The sequence below is a fragment of the Mustelus asterias genome, chromosome 7 (assembly GCF_964213995.1).
Source record: "Mustelus asterias chromosome 7, sMusAst1.hap1.1, whole genome shotgun sequence".
NCBI lineage: Eukaryota > Metazoa > Chordata > Chondrichthyes > Carcharhiniformes > Triakidae > Mustelus > Mustelus asterias.
Window position 1 is genome coordinate 80,192,062 of NC_135807.1, and position 23,474 is coordinate 80,215,535.

A 23,474-nucleotide genomic window follows, 5' to 3' on the forward strand; every position below is an offset into this window, starting at 1 on the left:
ATTGGAAACAGTTTTCTTATGTACTCTGTCGAGATCCCTCATGATTTTGAATATCTCTATCAAATCTCTTCTCAGCCTTCTTTTCTCCAAGGAAATTAATCCTAACTTCTCATTCTTCATACCTGAAGTATCTCTGGAACAGTTTTCATGAATCTTTCCTGTACTCTCTCCAACTCTCTTTTTCAACCAGTTTCTCCACATCTTTCTCAAAGTGCATTGCCCAGAACTGGAAGTCAAACTCCAGCTGAGGCCAAACAAATGTCTTATACAAGTTCAACATAATGTCCTTGCTTTTGTAATCTATGTCTCTATTAATAAAGTTTATGATAGTGTATGCTTTATTAACTATGCTCTCAACCTGTCCTGCCACCTTCAATGACTTATACACATACACACGCAGGCCCTCCTGGCCCTGCACCCGCTTTAGAGTTGAACCTTCATATTGTCTATCTGCGTTCTTCCTACCAAAATGAATCACTTCATATTTCTCCACATTAAACTTCTTCTGTCACCTGTCTGCCCAGTCCACCAACTTGTCTATGTCCCTTTGAAGTTCTACACTGTCCTCATCACAGTCCAAAATGCTTTTAAGTTCCATATCATCTGCAAACTTTGAAATTGTGCTCTGTACACCAAGGTCTAGGTCATTAATACATATCAAGAAAAGTATGGGTCTCAATACTGACCCCTAGGCCACTGTATTTGTTCCAGCACGAAATGCATCCTTTAACTCTGACTGTTTCTTGTAATTTGGCCAATTGCATATCTATGTTGCTACTGTCCCATGAGCTATAACTTTGCTCAAACGTCTGCTGTGTGCAGCACTGCATCAAATGCCTCTGTTACCTCTTCAAAGAAATCCAACAAGTTAGTTAAATGCAATTTTCCCTCAGGAAATCCATGCTGGCTTTCCTTAATAACCTGTAATTGTACATGTGACTATTAATTTTGTCCTGGATGATTGTTTCCGTACTGTCAAAGTTAAATTGACTTGCCTGTACTTGCTGGGCTTTTCTTTACACGTTTTCTGAACAAGCACGTAAGGTTTGCAAATCTCTTGTCCTCTGAAAGCACCCCTGAGTCTAAGGGAGACTGAAAAAAAATGGCCAGTACCTCTGCAATTTCCACTCTCACTTCCCTCAGTATCCTCAGATGCTCTCATCCTGTCCTGGTACCGTATCAACTCTTAAGTACATACAGCTTATCCAATACATCCCCCGTGTCACTTTTAAACCCTTCTAGCGTCTGAATTACCTCCTTTTTCACCATGGCCTGGGTAATATCTTCTTCCTTGGTAAAGAAAGATACAAAATATTCACTCTGCCTCCATGCATAGATCTGTTTGTTGGTCCCTTTTCGGCCCTACTCTTCTCACCACCTTTTATTCTGCCTGTAGAAGACTTTGGGATTTACTTTTATGTTGATTGCCACAGGTTTTTCATACTCTTTCTTTGTTTCTCTTCAGAATCTCCCATATTCAGCCAGGTTCTCAATTGTATTTTCTACCTGATACTTGTCAAAAATTTTGTCTGGGAGCTCTGAATTTTTTTGCCCTACCTTTTCCTTTCGAGGGAATATACCCTGACTGTGCCCAAACTGTCTCTTTTTTGAAGGTCAGTTACTGATAATCATGCCAATCCTTGGTGCCATTTAATTCGGCCCAGGTCCATTCTTACCCCATTGACAGTTGGCTTTCTCCCAGTTAATTATTCTTACTCTGGATTGTTCTTTGTCTTTTTCCATAGTCAACCTAAACCTTACGATACAATGATGACTGTGCCCTAAATATTCTCCTATTCATACCTGATCACTTAGTCCACCAGGTTCAGCAATGCCTCCTTTCTCATTGGATTGAAAACATTCTGCTGTAAAAACATTTCCTGAACATACTCTAAAAATTCGAGTCCCTCTCTGCTCTTTAAACTATGAGTATCTCAGTCTATGTTTGGATAATTAAAGTCCCCCTACTCAATAGTTTTTGCACCTTTCTGGAATTTCCTTGACCAGGACCAACAAAGCCTTCATTATGCTGCAATCCACCTCGTCCATATCCATATTATTTGCTGAAGTAAGGAAAGGCAGGTATACCTGGGTATTGTGAACACTGCCACCCTTATCCCAGACCTGCAACTACAAACTACACAACAATATCTGTGCATCTCATGAGACACATGCGCAAAGTGGTTGCCATGTTTAATGGTTAATGACTACAATTTAAAACATCTAATTGGCTGTACTGTATTTTGGTCACCCTGAGCTCAGCATAGTGTCAAAGAGCATCATCCATCAACTTCCTTCTGAAGCCACTACAAACTGGGGGTGGTCTGATCCTGGATACCATTTAGTCTACACTCTCATAATAAAATATCTCATACAAAGAGGAGAAGCAGAAGTGTTTTTTAAATTATTTCATGGGGTGTGGGCATCGTTGGCTAGGCTAGTATTCATCTAATGCTCTAAATTGCCCTTGAACTAAGTGGTGTGCCACACAGGCCCTTTGGTCCACCAAGTCCGTGCCGACACAGGTGGCTCTCTAATCTAATATTTCCCTGCCTCTACGTGGTCCATATCCCTCTATTCCCTGCCTATTCATGTATTTATTCAGATGCCTCTTTAAAGTGGTTACGGAACTTGCTTCCACCACCTCCTTCGGCAGCGCGTTCCAGGCATTCACCACCCTCTGTGTGAAAAACTTGCCCCTTACATCTCTTTTAAACTTTCTCCCTCTCACTTTCAACCTATGCCCCCGAGTAATTGATCCTTCGACCCTGAGAAAAAGACTCTGACTATCCACTCTACCCAAGTCTGTCATAATCTTGTAAACCTCTATCAGGTCCCCCCACATCCTCCAACGCTCCAATGAAAACAATCCAGGTTTGTTCAACCTTTCTTCATAGTCCATATCCTCTAAATCAGGCAACATCCTGGTAAATCTCTTTTGCACCCTGTCCAATGCATCAATATCCTTCTGGTAGTGTGGCGACCAGAATTGTACACAATACTCAAAATGCGGTCTAACCAGTCTCATACAACATGATTTTCCAATTCCTATACTCAATGCCCCGACCAATGAAGGCTAACATGCCATACGCCTTCTTGACCACCTTGTCCACCTGAGTTGCCACCTTCAGAGATCTGTGGATCTGCACACCTACATCCCTCTTTATGCTAATATTTCTAAGGGCTCTACCATTTAGCGTATACTTTCCTTCTGCAGTAGACCTTCCAAATTGCATCACCTCACATTTGTCCGGGTTAATTTTCATCTTCCAAGTTTCGGCCCAGGTCTCCAGTTGATTTATATCCTGCTGCATCCTCTGACAATCCTCCTCATTATCCGCCACTCCCCCGAATTTGATTTGATTTATTATTGCCAAATGTATTAGGGTACAGTGAAAAGTATAGTTTCTTGCGCACTATACAGACAAAACACTGTTCATAGAGAAGGAAAGGAGACAGTGCAGAATGTAGTGTTACAGCCATAGCTAGGGTGTAGAGAAAGATCAACTTAGTGTGAGGTAGGTCCATTCAAAAGTCTGATGGGAGCAGGGAAGAAGCTGTTCTTGAGTTGGTTGGTACATGACTTCAGACTTTTGTATCTTTTTCCCGACGGGACAAGGTGGAAGAGAGTATGTCCAGGGTGCGTGGGATCACCAAGCTGTGATACAACCAGAAAGAATGCTTTCTATGGTGCATCTGTAAAAATTGGTGAGTCATAGCTGACATGCCAAATTTCCTTAGTCGAGACGTTGGTGGCTTTCTTAACTGTAGTGTCGGCATGGGGGGGATCAGGACAGGTTGTTGGTGATCTGGGCACCTAAAAATCTGCAGCTCTCGACCCTTTCTACTTCGTCCCCGTTGATGTAGACAGGGGCATCTTCTCCTCTACGTTTCCTGAGGTCAATGACAATCTTCTTTGTTTGGTGACATTGAGGGAGAGATTATTGTCGTCACACCAGTTCCTCTATCTCATTCCTGTACTCTGTCTCGTCACTGTTTGAGATCTGACCCACTACAGGGGTGTCGTCAGCAAACTTCAAAATCGAGTCAGAGGGGAATTTGGCCACAGTCATAGGTGTATGAGGAATATAGTAGGGGGCTGAGAACACAGCCTTGTGGGGCACCAATGTTGAAGATGACCGTGGAGGAGGTGATGTTGTCTATCCTTACTGATTGTGGTCTGAGAGTTAGGAAATTCAGGTTCCAGTCGCAGGGGGAAGAGCCGAGGCCCAGGCCACAGAGTTTGGAGATGAGTTTTGTAGGGATAATGGTGTTGAAGGCTGAGCTGTAGTCAATAGATAGAAGTCTGTCATAGGTGTCTTTGTTGTCTAGGTGTTCCAGGGTTGAGTGCAGAGCCAGGGAGATGGCATCTGCAGTGAACCTGTTGCAAAAGTTGGTGAACTGTAGTGGATCCAGGCAATCCGGGAGGCTGGAACTGATTCGTGCCATGACTAACCCTTTGAAGCACTTCATAATGATGGATATCAGAGCCACTGGATGATAGTCATTAAGGCACGCTGTTTTGCTTTTCTTTGGTACCAGGATGACGGTCATCTTCTTTAAGTAGATAGGAACCTCAGATTATTGTAAAGAGAGGTTGAAGATGTCTGTGAATACCTCCACCAGCTGATCTGGGCAGGATTTGAGTGCACGTCCTATCTCGCTCCTTTTCCCCCCACCTCTCTCTCTAGCTCCCTTCCCGCTCTCTCTCTCTCGCTGCTTTCCTGCTCTGTCTCTCACTCCTTTCCTGTTCTCTCTCTCTTGTTCCATTCCCGCTCTCTCTCTCGCTCCTTTCCCACTCTCTCTCTCTCGCTCCTTTCTCATTCTCTCTCTCTCTTGCTCCTTTCTCGCTCTTTTGCTCCTTTCTCGCTCCTTTCCCACTCTCTCTCTTGCTCCTTTCCCACTCTCTCTTCCGCTCCTTTCCCACTCTCTCTCCCGCTCCTTTCTCACTCTCCCTCTCGCTCCTTTCTCACTCTCTCTCTCGCTCCTTTCCACTCTCTCTCTCCTTTCCCACTCTTTCTCTGCTGCTCCTTTCCCACTCTCTCTCTCTGCTGCTCCTTTCCCACTCTCTCTCTCTCTGCTGCTCCTTTCCCACTCTCTCTCTCGCTCCTTTCCCACTCTCTCTCTCGCTCCTTTCCCACTCTCTCTCTCGCTCCTTTCCCACTCTCTCTCGCTGCTTTCCCACTCTCTCTCGCTGCTTTCCCACTCACTCTCTCACTCCTTTCTCACTCTCACTCCTTTCCCACTCTCTCTCTCGCTCCTTTCTCACTATCTCTCTCACTCCTTTCCCACTCTCTCTCCTTTCCCACTCTCTCTCTCTCTCCTTTCCCCCTCTCTCTCTCTCCTTTCCCCCTCTCTCTCTCTCTCCTTTCCCCCTCTCTCTCTCTCTCCTTTCCCCCTCTCTCTCTCTCTCCTTTCCCCCTCTCTCTCTCTCTCCTTTCCCCCTCTCTCTCTCTCTCCTTTCCCCCTCTCTCTCTCTCTCCTTTCCCCCTCTCTCTCTCTCTCCTTTCCCCCCCTCTCTCTCTCTCCTTTCCCACTCTCTCTCTCTCTCCTTTCCCACTCTCTCTCTCTCTCCTTTCCCACTCTCTCTCTCTCCTTTCCCACTCTCTCTCTCCTTTCCCACTCTCTCTCTCCTTTCCCACTCTCTCTCTCCTTTCCCACTCTCTCTCTCCTTTCCCACTCTCTCTCTCCTTTCCCACTCTCTCTCTCTCTCCTTTCCCACTCTTTCTCTCTCGCTCCTTTCCCACTCTTTCTCTCTCGCTCCTTTCCCACTCTCTCGCTCCTTTTCCACTCTCAAGGGTTGCTGCTGAAGCTCGGGTGGAGGGTTGGGGCTGCTCAGTGATGGGGTGGGGGCACTGATGGAGTGTTAGTGGGTGCACTGATATGGAGCTGGGATTTGGTACGCTGATGGAACTGGCAGGGTGGGGCCACTGATGGATATTCCCCCCTCCCCACCCAGGTTACTCACACTTCACCACCCAATGGGAGGCTGCAAATGTCCCTGCCCTGACAGCGACAAAAAATGGCAACAAATCAAGTCCCTAAAAAGTAAACAATGTTGAAGTGAAATAACATGAAGCAGGAAGAATTAAAAGAGGATTTAGAATCAGACAGTGCAGAAGAGGCCCTTCGGTCTATCGGGTCTGCACCAACATGCAACCTGAACTACTACCTAATCCCATCTGCCAGCACTTGGCCCATAGCCCTGAATGTTATGACGCGCCAAATGCTCATCCAGGTACTTTTTAAAGGCTGTGAGGCAACCTGCCTCTACCACCCTCCCAGGCAGCGCATTCCAGACCGTCACCACCCTCTAGATAAAAACATTTTTCCTCACATCCCACCTAAACCTCCTGGTCTCACCTTGAACCTATGTCCCCTTTCGACTGACCCTTCAACTAAGGGGGACAGTTGCTCCTCATCCACTCTGTCCATGTCCTTCATAATCTTGTACACCTCAATCAAGTCACCCCTCAGTCTTCTCTGCTCCAAGGAAAACAACCTAAGCCTATCCAACCCCTCTTCATAACTTAAATGTTCCACCCCAGGCAGCATCCTGGTGAATCTCCTCTGCACCCCCTCCAGTGCAATCACATCTTTCCGATAATGTGGTGACTGTATTTATTTGATAACACAGCTCAACATAATGTTTTTGCTTTGTTGATTGCTTTTTGTGTGTTAAGTCTATTACATCCAGATATCTTTCATCCTCTACTTAGCAATTCAGTATACAGTTAAACAAACAAAAATGTCATACAAGACCATGTTAGGCTCCATCTGGAATACTGTCCAGTTATTCCCCTTATACATTGGGTGATACTGAACTCAAACCACTTAGTTATCACGATAATTTTAGGGTTTTTCACTTTTGAAAAGTGTAGATTTTGTATCATAGAAGATCGAAAGGATTCAATGTGCTTTTTAGAGAACAAGTGGGACCACAACTAAACCAAATCTACATCATGCTGTTGAACTACACATGCAGAGAATCATACACAAAAGGTTCTTAACATCTGGGTCAAATTGAGAAGGCTGTTCGTAAAAGCATTGGGAATTTTTGCCATCATTAATAAAGGCATTGAATACAAAAGCAAGGAAACTTTATAAAACATCAATTAGCCCTCAGATGGAGACGTGTAGAGCCAACTCTGGGCTCTACACTTTAGGATGGATATCAAGTTTTGTAGAAGGTGCTGGGGACATTTACGAGTCCCGGGGGCTATGTGGAGAGTCTGGAGAAGCGGGAATTGTTCTTCCGAAAGCAGAGGAAGTAAACAGGAGAGTTGACAGAGTAAATAAATAGAAACTGTCTCCAGTGGCAGTGGGTCAGTAATCAGGGACATTGATTTGTTATGACTGGCAGAAGATTGTGATATAGCTAGCATCGCCCTGAAAGAGTAGTGGAAGCAGAATCAACAGTTACATTCAAATTATCATTGAAGGGCATGGGTGTAACAGCAGCTAATTTTGATTAATTGGATAGCTCTACTAACAAGCTGGCAGAGGCATGACAGGCCAAACAGCCTCATTTTGCTGTATCATTTTGTGACTTTAAATCAAGTGGTGAGTGTAGATTTGTTGCAATAATTCAAATAGGAAATGAATGGGCTTTTTGTTTTTATCTACTATCATGATGTAGAGAAGGTACGTACGTGGTTGTGGTCTCCTGGAACTCTCTTCTGACTGATTTAAGGGGTGAAGGAAGAATTTCCTGGATTGAGTTCCTCCTGAATTGACTTAGGTTTTTTGTTAATGTGCGTTTGTCACTGTCAGGAGATTACATGACTACAGAGAGGGAGAATCAAAATGCATTGTCTATCTTTATTAGCTAAGGCATAGGATATAAGAGCTGGGAGGTTAAGTTGGAACTGTATAAAACACTAGGTATTGCGTACAGTTCTGATCATTGAACAATGGGAAAGATGTCATTGCACTAGAAAGGAGATTTACAAGGATGTTGCCTGGCATACATGGGTATACGAGCTAAAGTGTTAACTTAATCATATTTGCTTTATTTCATTTTCTCTATACACAATAATATGTGTATTTTAAAACAAACATGAAATCTTACGGCATAGGGCGATTGGTTAAAACAAGGTGTTCGGATTTCTCTTGAAATGTTAATAGTCCCCAATCGGATTGTAACATATGTTATATAAGTTTAGTGCAGGAGGTCGGAGTTCAAGGGAATTCAATGGGAATTGTTTTCACTCAAAGGATCTAGAACTCACTGCCTGAAATGGTGGTTGAGGCAAAAATCCTGGTAACATTTATAAAGTACTAGGATATGCACTAGGCTATGGATGAAGAGCTGGAAAAGTGGAATTAGATTGGATGACTACTTGTTGACCAGTGCAGACACAGTTGAATGGGCTCCTTCCACGCTGTGAATTTCTGTGATATCCACCACTGGAAAAGGCTTAATGGACAAGTCATTTTTCTCCTGTCTGTCTTTTCTTACCTTTACATATGCTTCCAATTGCATGTCATATTTAGTAATTTAAAAATCCTGACAGTTGACAGGATTATTGTAGTTGAGGTAACTTCTAATCAGTGTAGCAGCCAGATATTACATGTACATTTGTATAGAGAAGGAATAATGGAATAGTAGAGAATGAATTACCTCAGCTTTACTACCTTGCAGATGTTTCCCCTGGCTGGTGGAGTCTAGCAAAATGAGTTACAGTCTCAGGAAGCAGGTAGGCCAGTTAGGACTGAGACGAAGACAAATTTCTTCACTCAGAGGGTGATGAATCTGTGGAATTATCTACCACAGAAGGTTGTGGAGACAAAGCCACTGAATATATTTAAGAAAGAAACTGACCGATTTCTGGACACTAAAGATGTCAAGGAGGATAGGGAGAGCGCGTGTGAGGCAATGAGAAAAGTAGAGCAAGCTTGATGGGCCAAATGGCTTACTCCTGCTCCTATTTTCTATGTTTCTATGTACTACTGTACTTTTACAAGTACTAATACAAAGTAAAATTTTGCTTATGCTGTATTCATTGAAAAATAAAAGAATCAAGTGATAATACAGATAACACCAAACTTACCTGAATCTGTAGAGATTTTCCCATTTCTAACTTCCCAGTCATTGCATGCAGAGCTTCTGAAAGGAAATGTTAAAGGGCCTTTCTTCTGCTATTGATAATATTTTGAAGGTTGAGGGTCCACAGTCCACCTGCTGTTCACAAAGTAAAGAGATTCACCAGTCCTTGACTTACTTTAATGGCGAAGAAGCAATATTTGCATTGTGTCTCTCAAGATAAGCATTACTAAGGCTTTTAAATCAGGATGTCCCTGTTTTGAATTGATTTGTGATCTGGTTTTGGAATTGCCTTACCCCATCTGAAAACAAATTAACATGTTCTGAAACTACCTTTTTTCCATTCATATCTACAGTAGCAATCTATGCTGGAGAATACTCTCAAACACATTTTTAGCCACAAGATATCTCAATCAAAGTTTTCATATGCTTATATAGACAGCAATTATTGGCAGATTATTCAACCACAGTGAGTTACACTCAAGTTTAATAATCTATTCTCACCCAACATGCTTACCAGAGTGCAATAAAGAGCAGGAATCCAGCAGCGCATTGAGGTTAATTAATGCATCACACTGCCACGTGGCTGAAACTCAAATAAAATCTACAGTGGTCCAAATTGTGCAGGTTCCCAAATATTACTGGCACTGGAACATGCATCAAAGGCTCAATAACAACTGCGAGAAGTCTGTGCTTTGTGCATTTTAGCCTCTAATTGCCTGATCAGAAAGGGTGCCAGCCAATCCCAGCTCTCCTCAACATTAGCTGGCTCTTGAGAAGCAGCCACACATCATCCAAGTGGCTTCTTTTTAGTCAGTAAACCTGACCCCATGGTTCTCTTCAATCTGGTTTTAGGCATGATTTTTAAATCAAGACATCTCTGTTTTGAATTAATATATTGATCTGGTTTTGAAGTTATCTTACCCCATATCTCTTCTAGAAGGACAATTATTTAGCAATCCATTCCAAAATGATTTATGTGAACAATATAGGATAATTTATATTGATAGGATTTTTACCTCTACCTGCCGCACCCAAGGTGACATTCCCCTTTATAATTCTACGGTTTAAAAATACAACAATTATCCAGGGGCATCCTTCCCACAGATCAAAAGTCCTGGACCTTGATTATATGGATAACCTGAGAAAAATCAAAGCTTATAAACCAAAAGACATGTGGCAAATGAGCAGCTGTAATTTGGAATGCTCAATGCAACTGAATATGTAGCTCACTTGGAACATCTAGCGAAGGAAGCCTGGTACTGCAGAAGTACAAAATTAAGCAGCTTTTTATCCTGGTCTTATGCAGAACCTGTTTGAAAGTGGTAACGCTTGTATTAATAGAAAAAAAATCTGATCCTCAAAACATTATAGGCCTATCATCTGTGCAATATTACCAGTCACTTTGTAAAATCGCTGCCAAGATTTCAGAGAAGTTCAACAATTAAAAGGGCTGCAGTGAAACGTAATATATAGAAAATGCCTTTATGTGTTGACTTGGTTCAGCGATAGCATGTCATCACTGATTCAAAAGGTTGTGGAGTTAAGCACTACTGAAGAATACTGGACTCCTGTGCAACACTGAGCATATGCTGCATAGTTGGGGGTGTTTTCTTTCATGTGTGCGCGAGGGGGTGGTAGAAGAGAGAGGGGTGGTAAGTGGAAGTCAGAGCGAAATGGGCCTCCCAATTAATGAATGGCAGGCCAGGGTGGTGGCTAATTAAGGAAGGCAGGTACGTCTTCCACATTATTGGCCTAATTGGACAGCTGGCATCTGTGAAGATTCAGCAATGCCACTGAAAAAGGTGATGCAGTGAGGAGAACATGAGGGTGCCTTCATTTTGAGGCCATCTCAAGGGATAGCAGAGATCTTTTTTTAAAATTGGGGCTCAGCAGGCAGTCCCCCATGGGTAAGAACATAAGAACATATAAGAACATAAGAAATAGGAGCAGGAGTAGGCTATCTAGCCCCTCGAGCCTGCCCCGCCATTCAATAAGATCATGGCTGATCTGAAGTGGATCAGTTCCACTTACCCGCCTGATCCCTATAACCCCTAATTCCCTTACCGATCAGGAATCCATCTATCCGTGATTTAAACATATTCAACGAGGTAGCCTCCACCACCTCAGTGGGCAGAGAATTCCAGAGATTCACCACCCTCTGAGAGAAGAAGTTCCTCCTCAACTCTGTCCTAAACTGACCCCCCCCCCTTATTTTGAGGCTGTGCCCTCTAGTTCTAGTTTCCTTTCTAAGTGAAAAGAATCTCTCCATCTCTACCCTATCCAGCCCCTTCATTATATTATAGGTCTCTATAAGATCCCCCCTCAGCCTTCTAAATTCCAACGAATACAAACCCAATCTGCTCAGTCTCTCCTCATAATCAACACCCCTCATCTCTGGTGTCAACCTGGTGAACCTTCTCTGCACTCCCTCCAAGGCCAATATATCCTTCCGTAAATAAGGGGACCAATACTGCACACAGTATTCCAGCTGCGGCCTCACCAATGCCCTGTACAGATGTAGCAAGACATCTCTGCTTTTATATTCTATCCCCCTTGCGATATAGGCCAACATCCCATTTGCCTTCTTGATCACCTGTTGCACCTGCAGACTGGGTTTTTGCGCCTCATGCACAAGGACCCCCAGGTCCCTTTGCACAGCAGCGTGTTGTAATTTCTTTCCATTTAGATAATAATCCAATTTGCTATTATTTCTTCCAAAGTGAATAACCTCGCATTTGTTAACGTTATACTCCATCTGCCAGATCCTCTAATGGCAGCAACAGGACCAAAACTTGCCGCCAGTGGACACTTCCTTGGCAATGGAACTTCCAGCTATGAAGCAGGCAGCCTTCCCATGTGGAAGCCTGGGAAAATGGCCCTTAATTGAACTTTAAGTTATTCAATTTGCTGCCCACCTTCAGTCGGTGGGGAGACAAGAAGCTGCCAATTCCGCCGTTGGGAAACTTTCTGAGTGGTGTGACTGCATCCAATACGGTGCCAAGGCATTTTACTGGCCCACCCGCCTCCCAGCGAACCCTCCCGGAATAGCCAGGAATCAGTATCAACCTCAAGGAAATCATTCCAGGAGATTTTGAAACGTTGTTTTAAGAAAATCAGTTACATCATTTGTACTTCTAAACTACAGCTGGATCTAGCGCAATGCCGCCCAATCAAATTCAAATCATCAACTGGGGGAAAAAGCCAGGAGGATCCCAATTGGCTGGGGCTTTTGGTGGGCTGCTATGGGATTGGCGAGGGTTTGAATTTCACTGACGGGTGATGGTCCAGCTTTCAGCCAGTCTTCTGACACCGCCATGCATTCTCAGGTAAGAAATAGTGTTGAATTGAAAAGGAACAGTTTTCACCTTTTAACAGACAGCAAAATGTTTAAATCCAGAATTGGACTATCAGCGTGATTAACTTTAGCATCTGTTAACAGCGATAGACAAGTGTAGAGCGAAGTCTGTGCAGTGTTCCTGAACTTCAACGATAGGGATCAATCGAAGCTGCATGTGACTGAACTTGACTGGACGCAGCAGCAAAGGAAAGGTACAGCGAGTAGAAGGTTGTTTGTGCCTGGTTTTTTTACATATGCACACATGCAAAGGGAATGAGCAGAGAAGTAGCTGACAGCACATATGTAATCACCCAAATCACTGCCAGACACATCAGGACTGACCATGATGGTTTGCAGGAGGATCTTGACTTGTATGGATTCTGAGCCAGAGTCTGACATGAGAGTGGAGATGCTGGAGGGAACCATTGGTTCCATTGCCCCGGCCCCAGCCCAGCAGCATTGACCAACAGGTTGCCAAAGAGCAGGGAGAAAGTCAGTCGATCATTGATATAGGGTGTCAATGGCATTGGCTCACCGCTTCCTGGGCAACAGCCAAGTGTGAGCCCCACTCCATTTCCAGAATAGGGAACCGCTATCCCACGACTGCCAAGTTGCAATGGATGATACTGGGGAGAGTCAGGCAGGAGTCCGTGCCTGGAACCAACTGCAAAGTGGCATTGAATCGCCAGGTGATTAAAATAAATATGGCAAAATATCGTGCCCATGATGATCTGCTAAATTCCTTTCATTTCTTCAAACATTCTTGCTTAAAATAATTCCAATTTCATTCAGAAATCCTTCAGTGACATCACTTCCACTGACATTGCCTGGAAAATGACCAGCCAGAGTTGACAACCCTACTCCCAACCTGTCACTCCAAGGCCAGTATATTCTCAGGCAGGGTTTCTTGAATGTGATACACTTAGTTATATTCCTTTCTGATTTCTTAGTTGCTTAAAGCACAGCTTAACGTTTAAGGTTATGTCAAACTTGTTTTGGTTAAATTACTTCCACTCAAGTTAGTAAGTGTACTGATGTCACTGGAATGTTTATTATTTTAGTCAGATGAGTAGATCTCATGGAACGTAAAAAAAATTCATTGCTCATTTAGCTCTTAGCAGTAGCTGAAAAGGGTGTGAAGCATTCACACTTCTCTGACGTATAAGATCTGGACAAGTGAGGTAACATGTTGGAATTCAGGAATAAAAGCTAAAAATAGCTCAGATATATGTTGCAAATTTTCTTCAAGTCTCTTATTTAAAAACATTTACTGTAACATTGTTAACCTCCAGAAAGTCACAAGGTACTTAGGGGAAATATATCAGGGACAATAATTTTTTAAAATTTTCTGCCATATCTTTATCTCCCATTCTCGAGACACTGACTCATGCTGGTTTGGAGTTGCAGTGTTCCAAATACTTTCGATAGTTTGCTGAAATGCTTACGCTAAGAGTGAGAATTACAAGATGTTGACGTAGAGCCCAACCCTTTCTTAATCCAATATTGACACATATACATTCTTCAGCCGGTAAATGTGGCAAACCTTGCCTGATTTTTCCATTCCTCCCTCTGCCCCATCAGCTCAGAGATAGAGTCATAGAGGTTTACAGCATGGAAAGAGGCCCTTCGGCCCAACTTGTCCATGCCGCCCTTGTTTTTTAAAAAACCCCAAAGCTAATCCCAATTGCCCGCATTTAGCCCATATCCCTCTATACCCATCGTACCCATGTAACTATCTAAATGCTTTTTAAAAGATAAAATTGTACCCACCTCTACTACTCCCTCTGGCAACTTGTTCCAGACACTCACCACCCTCTGTGTGAAAACATTGCCCCTCTGGACACTTTTGTATCTCTCCCCTTTCACCTTAAACCTATGCCCTCTAGTTTTAGACTCCCCTACCTTTGGGAAAAGATATCGACTATCTACCTTGTCTATGCCCCTCATTATTTTATAGACCTCTATAAGGTCACCCCTCAGTCTCCAACGCTCCACAGAAAAATGTCCCAGTCTATTTAGCCTCTCCTTATAACTCAATCCATCAAGTCCCGGTAGCATCCTAGTAAATCGTTTCTGCACTCTTTCTAGTTTAATAATATCCTTTCTATAATAGGGTGACCAGAATTGCACACAGTATTCCAAGTGTGGCCTTACCAATGTCTTGTACAACTTCAATAAGACGTCCCAACTCCTGTATTCAATGTTCTGACCGATGAAACCAAGCATGCCGAGTGCCTTCTTCACCGCCCTGTCCACCTGTGACTCCACTTTCAAGGAGCTATGAAAATGTACCCCTAGATCTCTTTGTTCTGTAACTCTCCTCAACGCCCTACCATGAACTGAGTAAGTCCTGCCCTGGTTCAATCTACCAAAATGCATCACCTCCCATTTGTCTAAATTAAACTCCATCTGCCATTCATCAGCCCACTGACCCAATTGATCAAGATCCCACTGCAATTGGAGATAACTTTCTTCACTATGCCACCAATCTTGGTGTCATCTGCAAACTTACTAACCATGCCCCCTATATTCTCATTCAAATCATTAATATAAATGACAAATAACAGTGGACCCAGCACTGATCCCTGAGGCACACCGCTGGTCACAGGCTTCCAGTTTGAAAAACAACCCTGTACAACCACCCTCTGGCTTCTGTCAAGAAGCCAATTTTGTATCCATTTAGATACCTCACCCTGGATCCCGTGAGATTTAACTTTATGTAACAACCTACCATGCGGTACCTTGTCAAAGGCCTTGCTAAAGTCCATGTAGACAACATCAACTGCACTGCCCTCATCTACCATCTTGGTTACCCCTTCAAAAAACTCAATTAAATTTGTGAGACATGATTTTCCACTCACAAAGTCATGCTGGCTGTCCTTAATCAGTCCTTGCATCTCTAAATGCCTGTAGATCCTGTCTCTCAAAATACCTTCCAACAATTTACCCACCACAGATGTGAGGCTCACTGGCCTGTAGTTCCCAGGCTTTTCCCTGCAGCCCTTTTTAAACAAAGGCATAACATTTGCCACTCTCCAATCTTCAGGCACCTCACCCATCACTATCGATGATTCAAATATCTCGGCTAGGGGACCTGCAATTTCCTCCCTAGCCTCCCACAACGTCTTGGGATATATTTAATCAGGTCCCAGGGATTTATCTACCTTGATGCGCTTTAAGACTTCCAGCACCTCCTTATCTGTAATAAGTACACTCCCCAAGACATCACTATTTATTTCCCCAATTTCCTTAACATCCATACTTTTCTCAACAGTAAATACTGATGAGAAATATTCATTTAGGATCTCACCCATCTCTTGTGGATCCTCACATAGATTACCTTGTTGATCCTTAAGAGACCCTACTCTCTCCCTTGTTACTCTTTTGCCCTTTATGTATTTGTAGAAGCTCTTTGGATTCTCCTTTGCCTTATCTGCCAAAACAATTTCGTGTCCCCTTTTTGCCCTCCTGATATCTCTCTTAACTCTACTCCTACACCCCCTATACTCTTCAAGAGATTCACTTGATCCCAGCTGCCTATGCATGTCATGTGCCTCTTTTTTCTTCTTGACCAAGGCCTCAATATCCCGAGTCATCCAGGGTTCCCAACTTCTGCCAGCCTTGCCCTTCACTCTAAGAGGAATGTGTTTACCCTGAACCCTGGTTAACACACTTTTGAAAACATGCCACTTACCAGACGTCCCTTTGCCTTCCCACAGACTCCCCCAATTAACTTTTGAAAGTTCCTGTCTGATACCATCAAAATTGGCCTTGGCCCAATTTAGAATTTTAACTTTTGGGACAGACCTATCATTCTCCATAGCTATCTTAAAACTAATAGAATTATGGTCACTGGTCCCAAAGTGATCCCTCACTAACACTTCTGTCACCTGCCCTTCCTTATTTCCCAGGAGGAGGTCAAGTTTTGCCCCCTCTCTAGTCGGGCCATCCACATACTGAATGAGAAATTCCTCTTGAATAGATTCAACAAATTTCTCTCCATCCAACCCTCTAATACTATGGCTGTCCCAGTCAATGTTGGGAAAATTAAAATCTCCGACTATTACCACCCTATTTTTCTTGGAGCTATCTGTAATCTCCTTACATATTTGCTCCTCAATTTCCTGCTGACTATTTTTTATCCTTAGCTGTATTTGTTATCCTTATCTGTATTGTCTCACTGTCATTTAGCTGAAATTAACCAACTCAACACAAACTAGGGTTTGAACCCCAGCCCCTGCTGCTCTTTAAGACTCAGAGTCATAATGCAAAAGTAGAGAACTTATATTAAATTTGTCAGGAGTCTTGGTTAGACCATACTTTTCTGTAAAAAGGGTAACGGGCACTGAAGAAGGTTCAAAAAATATTTATTCGACAGCTGCCAGAAATGAGGGGTTATGCATATTAGGCAAGATTAAACAGATTGGCACTCTTCTCTCAAGAAAATTTGAGGGGTGATCTGATAGAGCTGTTTAAAATTATGCAAGGGTTTGTCAGGATAGATGGAAAAAATGTTTCCAGTTTTGAACAGGAACAGAGCTAGAGGCCATAAGTATAAGATAGTCACGAATAAATCCTTTAGGAAGTTCAGAAGAAATATCTTGGGTAGAACATTAGAACGAGTGGTTAGAACGTGGAACTCACCACCAAAGGCTTTTGAAATGTATTAATATATTCAAGGAGAATCTAGTTAAGCTAGAGGAAGAAAATAATAGGAGGATATTTGATGTAGTTAGATCATGAGGGGGGAGGTGGCATTGATACATTAATGGGAAATTCAGATAAGCAAATGAGGGAGGAGGTTCATGTCCTCATCCACACATCTTTGGACTTGGACATAAAATGCCATGGCAATGATTTCATTTAGATTTTGCTGGTCCATTTGAGGGTTACGTATATATACTGAGTCATAATTGATGCATGCTCAAAGTGGCCAGAAGTTATCATGAAATCTACTACATCTGAACAAACTATTAACAAACTTAATGAAATATTTGCAAGATTCAGTAAAATGGAACAGATTGTTAGCAATAATGGTTCACAGTTTACTTCACAAGAGTTTGATGATTATCGCAAAGTAAATGGTATTCAGCATATAAAATCTGCACCTTATCATTAATCAATCAATGGAGTGGCTGAAAAATTCATGCAATCCTTAAAACATTCTTTTAAAGCTTCAAAAGAGCAAGGTTTGTTATTATGTTGTGTGAATAGCTTTTTGGCATCTTATAGAAACACTACTCATGCAACTACCCAATGTTCACCTGCATTACTACTCCTAAAGAGAAAATTGAGAACTACACTTGATTTGTTATTACTTCCAGAAACTTGAGAGACAATAGAACATCAACAACAATCTCAAGTTGCTAGATGAGAAGTGAAGGCAAAATAACACTTAATTCAACAAGGAGATTGAGTTGTTAGCATGTATTTATACCACGAGTGAGAAATGGGTACCAGCCATAGTTTTAGCAAAAAGCAGGGCCCATTTCTTACAAGGTTCCAGTTATGAAGGTGAACCAGTTTGGCAACACCATGCTAACCAATTACTGCCATCTCAAAATTATTTCTCAGAATTATCTCCAGAAGTACCAACTTCTTTAGTCCCTAGTATTGTGAATACTACTATGGAAGACTTAGTTGAATCTGATTTGTCTTATGGTTGTGTCCTGGCTGCTGTATCAAGTGAGAATGATGCAGCATTAGTTCCAAGACAAGTGGTGTCTACTGAAGTCCCAAATCATACTTCTAGGGTCAAGGACCACCAAATTCCAGAACGTTGTGAATAAATAACCAAAGAAGAATAGATGTCTTCCTGATTAACCTCCTTATTTACTGTGTATAGTGATTAATGGTGCATAGTACTGTGTCTAGAGTAGTATTGATCCTGTATATAACATTGTACTAACTTGTGGTCATGAGCACAAAAGTAAAGGACTTGGGTGCTATATACTTAAGTGGTTGCAGATTGCTTTAAGAGCAGCTCACATAGAATAGAATCATTGAATCCTACAGAGCAGAAGAAGGCCATTCGTCCCATCGGGTCTGCACCGACCACAGACTCACCCAGGTCCTATCCCCATAACCCATGCATTTACCCTAGCCAGGCCCCCTGACAGTAAGGGACAATTTTAGCATGGCCATTCCACCTAACCGGCACATCTTTGGACTGTGGGAGGAAACCAGGGCACCCGGAGGAAATCCACGCAGACACGGGGAGAATGTGCAAACTCCACACAGACAGTCACCCAAGGCCAGAATTGAACGCAGGGCCCTGGCGCTGTGAGGCAGCAGCGCTAATCACATGATTAACTAAAATGATTTGATGGTGATGTCATTAGGGTGTTGTAGAGGCTGCTATTTTACTTGCAGTTTGTTGTCTGTATGGGCAAGTGCTCTTAGAATAAATCTGTTTTTGTTAGCTTGAATCTACATGTGCAAACCACATTTTTTCTTTTTTGTTAAAACCCACAACCTTTAACATAGTTAGGATATTACAACTTCCTACACCAATCTTTCTTCCTCAATGTCACCCATACCACAATTAAGTGCCATTTGGATTTGAACTGGGATCAGCTTGGTTCTTCTGACCCTATATTCCAATGGAAATGCTCCAAAATGCTGTCAGTATGCAAGGAACTATTCAAAGGAATTTTTATAGCTCTCAATATACTTTTTTTTAAAAAGAGATACAATTCCCACAATCCAAGGAATTTCTCAAAACTGAAGCATTGAGGGAATCCAGGGAGTGCGACCCTTCTATAAAGATCAGGAATGTAAGGTCACAAATTGCAAATCTGATGATATTATGACAGGAAAAACTGATTTCCCAGAAACAATCAAAAAAAGTACAATTTTCCATTGAGCAAGAGATGCTTGGGTGACATGGAACCAGATTTTTCACAGGCATGGTGTGGTGGGGCTATCAGGCCCTCCACTAAAATCTTGGGAATGCTGTTGAAGATTCAAGGACACAGAACAGGGGCACAGCAGAGCTTTCTGATCAAGAGAATGAACAGATCTTCAATAACTACTCATCGATATTTAAAATTTCTCTCTCAATCTAGACAAATCTCATCTACTGGGCCCTATGACACCTATATTTGTATTTCCTTGTTTGTTGCAATAAGATTTCATTCATTGCATTTATAGTGCAAATTTGAGTGCCATAATAGTCATCCTGCCAAAATCGGAGAACAACTCATTCCTCATTCATATGCCTTACAGCTGTTAAGTTGTCTATCCAGGCAACACTTATTTGTCACTGAAGCATTCTTTGAAGAACAATCTGGCCAGGTTGTTTGACGTTCAAATTTGTTCAACAAGAGATAGCTTTATACTGGCTGGGTCTATTCACCAACAAATATACCTCAGCTTTCAAAGATGCTGGAATTCCCACCAGAAAAGAAGTGGGAGCAGGCTGTATACTTTCTGTATACTTGTATACTTTCTGCCTTTGATCAGCTTTTTAAGTAACAAATGTCCTTTCTGATAGATCTTGCCTTCTTGAGCAAATATTTTGGTAATTATTAAGTAAATAGATTTTATTCCAATAGTCTTTGTGGCAGGCACAAATATACTGCAGTCATCAGTAGATTCTGAATTCATGAGAAATGATGAGCATAGATACTGATTGCTAATCACTACTGATGAAACCATACAATTAATTCTGAGAGTCCTTCCTCCTGACACAGGACTTTGAAGGCACAACAGTGGAGATAACAGTAGTCTCAGCTTTCTGATCCATTTGTCCTTGACAAAGTTTCATTCTTGGAGCAAAGCCTTGTAAAATTATCTCTTTCATGTGGTGAGGAAGACAGGTTTTGTACTATTTACTATTACAATTTTTTCTCTCAATTGTTGATGATACCCAACCTCTCCCAAAAGTTGAGCCCATGCTATTGCTTTGGAGGGCATACATGTAAACACCTCAGTCCAAGAAATATTGCCACAACAAACTAGTCCTGGGTACACATGATGCCACGTTTTGGTTGCAATCTATTTGGACTTCTGAATTCTTAGATCCTGATAAAAATTTACACACCCACAAGCTGCAGGGCTACTGATGTGCAGTGCCTGGATTAACCTGTATTAGTGATACAACCTTGATGTCAAGCTTCATATAAATAAATTCAAGCTCTGTCCAGAATGAAATCTACCTGAACTCTTTCAGTCTACAAAGTAATGAGTAAAACTTTGAGATTTCCTTGTTCAGGCAAACTTGTAAAAGTAATAAGCATCCAAGTGCTCTCTGCTTTACACGATGCCAAGAAAAAATTACTTTGCCAGAATGTTGGAAAAGATGCCAAAGCACAATCAAGCGTCCGATGAAATTAAATCTTATTAGTTTATAATAAGATTCGCAATAAAATTTACAGCAACAGGTACTGGTGATTAAAGGATGGGAGCCACAGAGGCCGTGGAGGTGAAGTTGAGGTTAGTTTTTCAACTACTTGTTGTTTGGCTTTTCAAATCATTTGATTACTTATTATCTGACTCAAAAAGTAATTTGCCCGTCCAAGCTGAACAATGACTTGGATTAAATAATTCATCAATTGTAGTAAAAAGATCCAATAGTGCTCTGCTGGGGAGGGAGTGGGAGAAAAATAACTAGGTGGGCTATGATTTAATATAACCTGGTAGAACAGGGAGATGCTGAAGATGCTTACCTTAATAAGCTACTTCAACATAATGATTCACTTTGTCTCGGACTGTTCCTGGAATGCATAGCAGAATTTACAGGTTTCAAGAGCCATGAGGAAACAACAGTGACATCATGTGACTTTTCACGATAAGAAAGGCTTTCATATAGATTTCGGAGTTAACGTAGAATTGACTTGATGTTGAATCAAAGTTATTAATTAAAGCTTAAACTTTACAGCCAATGGGAGATAACACCACTGTAACGACAGATATAAAGTTCTCAAACATCTGCCAGCACATGAACAACGTGAATGATTGAACACAGAACTAAGGAAATAAATACTACAGAATACTATAGTGGACACAGAAAGGTTAGACTATGTTACAGGATGAGACAATGGGTGTCACAAAATGCTATGCAGTCGGCTGGAAGTAGAATTTCTCTTGCAGTATTTACACATAACTATTATGAACTCTCAAATTTTATTTAAGTATCCTGTCCTTAAAACAAAGGAGCTAGTCAGTCAATCAATTGGGAGATGTTTCATAAAATATTGCTTCAAAAATATTTTTTTCTAGTCGAAACAAACAAATTTTTAATTTGGAAGCTTCCAATTGCCCTTTGTTGTTGTGATTTTTTTCCCCCAAGTGGATTTTTTAAAAACAAAACACATGACACAAGTCATAAGATTATAAACGTTTTAAAAAATAAACTGTTTCTGAGCAACACGATTCTCACACAGATACAAACCTTTAACTAAATTGTATTTTTCTTATGTGGTTGAGCAACAAGATTCAGGCAAGATCTATCTTATAGATTTTGAAGGAAACTTTTAATTATAATCCTTATCAACATCCTGGAGGTTACCATTGACCATTAAGTGAACTGGACCAGCCATGTAAAAGAAATGCATGGACTACATCATATTTGTTCTCGAAATAAAGTAAAACTGAATGAATAAAATGTAATTTAAACACAAATAAGCATTTTAATTAACAATTAATTTACTATTAAGTAAAAAGCTTGCCAGACTAACCTTTGATTGTACATGCCCTTAAAGTTATAGTTAGCTCTGTAATTAGGCATTGGCTTTGGCTCTAATGGTCTATAGATAGCAGGTTCTCCCCTCTTCATCGCAAGACCATTCAGCTCTACAGTCGGTGTTATACTACCTGTAGCCAAAAAATGTTTTCAGTAGTTTCATAAGCTACAATATGAACAACATAAAAGTCTTATTCACAGATGTGGTTAAAATCAACAATTTACCGTTTATGCATATATCTATGAATTTTTGTTTAATATTCACTCTTGGACAAATACTATATTTATTCATAATTCATTGGTATTACTGGCCAATATAAAAGGTTAGCCAAATCAATAACTTATTTTTTCTTCCATGCAGTTATACAAACCTATTTTGATGGATTTTTTTATTGTGACAGAGTCAAGATGTATGAGTAGGAGGATTAACATTCTCCAGCCCCTGTTGGGGATCTCATGTCTTTATACATTGCAGCTGCTAATATTCAAAGTTTGGAGGTTGGGTAAGGGACTGCTAGGATATTGGTGGGGTGAGATATGGCCTTGCTCTTTGAAGTTCCAACTTTAGTCGAAAAGGGAGTTCTTTACCCCAGCACCAACAGCAGCTCAGAAACCACTCTATCCCTTGGATACAGTCATGCAAGCATTCAGCCCCTGAGGTAGAGCAGTCTCCCTGCCACAAAGGAGGCTGGGTAAAGAACTCCCTCCCCATTCAACTGCTGCTGCCATGATACATTGACTTGCATGCAAATTATTTGGGATCGTTGACAAGTTTCCTTTTGTTTTCCAGCTGTCTTTTTTTGGGATACTCAGATAGCCAACAGCTGGTTGTAGCAGAAATTTCCAACCAGTGACTCTATTTTCAATCTTAGTATACTTACTCCTCATGTATTCTTTAGACTCAATTTATTTCCCAAATTTTGAAGACAGAAAGACAGCTAGATTTGCATTTATGTAGTACTGTTCGCAACATCAGGGCATCCCAGAATGTTTTACAACCAATTAAGTACTTTTGAAGTGTAGCCAGAGTTATAATGTGGGAAACATGGCAGCCAATTTGCAGATAATGTGATAATCTGTTTTAGTGATGTTGATTGAAGGATAAATAGCCAGGACATTGGGGAGAACTCCCCTGTGCTTCATTGAAATAGTGCCATGGAATCTTTCACATCTATCTGAGAGCCCACAGGACTCGGTTTATGTTTTAAATGACAGACAATATCTCTGACAGTGTGGTACTTTCTCAGTAGTAAAAGTCCGTAATTTTGTGCTCAGCTCTTGGAGTAAGACTTTAACCCACAACACTCTGACTAAGCTATGGTTGAAGATTCAGAAGTTGATTCTTAATTTCTTGGCCTCCTGATTTTAAGGTTTAGACCAGTTAGAAACATAATTACTACCCC

The 23,474-nt window shown here is 41.6% G+C and overlaps 1 protein-coding gene across 9 annotated transcripts in view; it reads right to left on the reverse strand.

The window, feature by feature from the left end:
- Positions 1 to 23,474, reverse strand: part of stau2 (staufen double-stranded RNA binding protein 2) — a 340,608-nt gene that overhangs the window by 231,843 nt on the left and 85,291 nt on the right. For all 9 annotated transcript variants that reach the window (XR_013498337.1, XR_013498339.1, XR_013498338.1 and 6 more), the window contains one exon: positions 22,067 to 22,202. Coding sequence is in view for 6 of the 9 variants with exons in the window: in XM_078216313.1 (XP_078072439.1) it covers positions 22,067 to 22,202 (136 nt within the window). In the remaining 3 variants the exon portion in view is untranslated. The remainder of the gene's footprint in view (positions 1 to 22,066; positions 22,203 to 23,474) is intronic.